This window comes from Helianthus annuus, chromosome 14 (assembly GCF_002127325.2).
Source record: "Helianthus annuus cultivar XRQ/B chromosome 14, HanXRQr2.0-SUNRISE, whole genome shotgun sequence".
Taxonomy (NCBI): domain Eukaryota; kingdom Viridiplantae; phylum Streptophyta; class Magnoliopsida; order Asterales; family Asteraceae; genus Helianthus; species Helianthus annuus.
In genome coordinates, this window is record NC_035446.2 from 158,062,792 (window position 1) to 158,066,105 (window position 3,314).

The 3,314-nt window shown below is 41.2% G+C and overlaps 1 protein-coding gene across 1 annotated transcript; it reads left to right on the plus strand.

Moving 5' to 3' along the window:
• The first annotated feature begins 956 nt into the window (after window positions 1-956).
• On the plus strand, window positions 957-2,761 carry LOC110889205 (UDP-glycosyltransferase 88B1). Its single transcript, XM_022136712.2, has one exon. The coding sequence runs from the start codon at window positions 1,176-1,178 to the stop codon at window positions 2,592-2,594; it is 1,419 nt and encodes a 472-aa protein (XP_021992404.1). The 5' UTR covers window positions 957-1,175; the 3' UTR covers window positions 2,595-2,761.
• Window positions 2,762-3,314: the final 553 nt, after the last annotated feature.

The window sequence follows — 3,314 nt, forward strand, 5'->3', positions numbered from 1 at the left end:
CCATTAACCAAACCCAACAATATTTCAAACTATAATACAATAATTAAAGCCCAAAACCTTAAGAAATTCCATCCCGCTCTCTCTCTCTCTCTCTCTCTCTCTCTCTCTCTCTCTCTCTCTCTCTCTCTCGCGTCCCTGCACTGCCAACGAACAACATCACCCAGCGAAAACAGTCCAGCAGCCGGCGACCACCGTAATCAGCCACCATACCACCGTCGTTTGACACCAAATCTAACCGGAATCCGAACACGGGTAAGTTTCTTTGTTATTTTGATGATTTTGGTTGATATTATAGGAGAAAAAAGGGTAATAAAGTTGTTAAATAGGTTTGAAATTTTGTGTGTTTTGACGTTGTTTATGATTGTTTAGATGATTTTTATGGTGATTATGTTGTTTATATATTTTTAGGGTGATTACAACTTACGTTATGATTTCTAGGGCTTGAATAGTTGAAAATTAATAGATTTCAAAAATGAAAACCCGTAGGGCGTCGACGTTTTAATTATGTTTGTAACAAGGTTTGACATGTTTTTGATGATTACAACTTATGTTATGATTTCTAGGGCTTGAATAAGAGCGATGAACTTATGTTATATAGAGAAAGAATTGCTTAAGAAATTAGTTTTACATGATGTTTTGGATAGATTTCAAAAAATGAAAACCCGTAGGGCGTCGACGTTTTAATTATGTTTGTAACAAGGTTTGACATGTTTTTGATGATTATATAAATTTAGTTTGATGTTCGTTTGTTTTACATGACCCGACCCGACCCGATACGAACCGATTTTTTTACTTATATACCTAGGGGCCTAAAATTTTTAAAAATGTTCCGCACCCCCATGGAAAAATTCCTAGGTCCGCCACTGCACAAAACGCAGATGTAACCCACAAGTTTATAACATCTCTCATGGAGACACATGATACATCCCTCCCATGGTGCATGCACTCACACCACCCTGATAGTTGAATGATTAAGTCCTGGTACATCCCTCCCATGGTGCATGCACCCACACCACCCTTTTAAGTCATGGATAAAAGACAAAATGAGTAAATGACACTCATCCCACATTGGCTATAAAATCGGCATCTTGCCCGATCACATGCAAAACTTTGATAACCTTTGTTTCCTACCCAATTCCCTATCAAGCTAGTTACACCAAACTCAACAAACACAAATGAAATCCTCTACCGTGATTCTATACCCATCTCCAGGAATCGGCCATCTGGTGTCCATGGTGGAGATTGGAAAACTCATCCACACCCACCACCCTTCACTCTCCGTTGTCATCCTCATCATCCCCGCTCATTACGAAACCGGCTCAACCGGTAAATACATCAACACTGTCTCCACCACCACCCCGTCCATCACATTCCACCACCTCCCAGCCATCCCTCTTCCACCCGACTTCTCTTCCGATTTCGAGGATCTTGCTTTCGGCATCCCTGAGCTTTACAACCCGGTCCTTCACGACACCCTCGTAACCATCTCACAAACATCAACCATAAAAGCTGTGATCCTTGATTTCTATGTAGATGCAGCTTTTCAAGTCACTAAAAGTCTCAGCTTACCCACTTACTATTTCTACACCAGTGGTGCTTCTGGCCTTTGTGGCTTCTTGTATTCCCCATACGCCCACAAAACCACTTGTAAAAGCTATAAAGATGTAAATGATTTCTTGGACATTCCTGGGGTACCTCGGATGCATTCTTCGTACATGCCGACAGCTGTAAGTGATAGGGAAAGTAATTCCTACAAATACTTCTTGAAATCAGCACTTAACATGGCAAAATCTTCTGGTGTCATTGCGAACAGCTTCTTTGAGTTAGAGGAAAGAGCGGCTCGGACTCTCCGGGATGGTAAGTGCATCCCGGAGGGTCCAACTCCGCCTACTTATCTTATCGGGCCTTTGCTCGCCAGTGGCGAGCAAGTGGATGACGATGATGATGAACACGAGTGTTTGAAATGGCTGAAGACACAACCTAGTAAGAGTGTGGTGTTTTTATGCTTTGGGAGTATGGGGGTGTTTAAAAAACAGCAGTTGAAGGAAATAGCTTTTGGGTTAGAGAGAAGTGGGAAAAGATTTTTGTGGGTGGTGCGCAACCCGATGATAACAGATTGCGAAAAAGAGTCGAGCTTAAAAGAGTTTGAACTTGAAGATGTTCTTCCTGAAGGGTTTTTAACTAGGACTAGGAGTAAGGGAATGGTGGTGAAGAACTGGGCCCCTCAGCCAGCGATACTTGGTCATGAGTCGGTGGGTGGGTTTGTGAGTCACTGTGGGTGGAACTCCGCGCTTGAAGCGGTGGTTTGTGGTGTGCCAATAGTGGCATGGCCGTTGTATGCGGAGCAGAAGATGAATAGGGTGTATTTGGTTGAGGAAATAAAGGTGGCACTATGGTTGGAAATGTCGGCGGATGGGTTTGTGAGTGCGGATGCAGTGGAGGAGACGGTTAAGCAGTTGATGGACGGTGAGGAAGGGAGGGCGGTGAGAGAACGGGTCTCGGAGATGAGTGGAAGGGCAAAGGCTGCGGTGGAGGATGGCGGTTCCTCTCGAGTTGATTTCTTGAAATTAACTCGACCGTGGACCGACCAATGACTTAGTTACTATCATGGTTGAGATAAAACTTTCTGCTTTAAGTTTAACAAGGCGATGTCTTTTTTTAATTTTGAATGTATTGTTGCAATTTGTTTATTTTTACCTACGTTTCAAGTTGTCATTAAATCTTTGGTTGTATGAAACCGCAACATGATTATTTACACCTATGTTCTGAGCAGTCGTTTTATGACTTTATCTTTTGTTCGTATGAAACCACAACGTGCTTATTTATACCTACGTCATGAGCTGTGTTTTTATCTTTTGGTTATATATGTTCTCAAGCCGCCAAGTGAAAAAAAAGAGTGTCAATTTTCCATCCACAACCGTATAATTTAACTGAAATTCATATTTTGATTCTTACTTTTAAAGAACCTCCTACATCTCATCTCACATATATATCTCTATTCAAATGAATAGTATTTTTTATTCATCTTTTTATTACTTTTTCTATTTCTTTCATTCATTAAAAATCTGAAATTCTAAAGAAATCAGCAAAAGGCACATATGGAATTATGGACACGACTATGCATCAACAAGGCCTAGAAGTCAAAAAGTCTATCTAAGATGGTCAACAAAAGTCAACAAATGTGCCGAAGCAAGACCATGACCAAATATAAAGAAAACAAGCAGTCAAAGGTCACACATGGCCATGCACATTCTAGGCATGTTGATGCATTTATCTGTAAAGCCCCGTTTTGGTTTCATGACTGGATTAAAAGA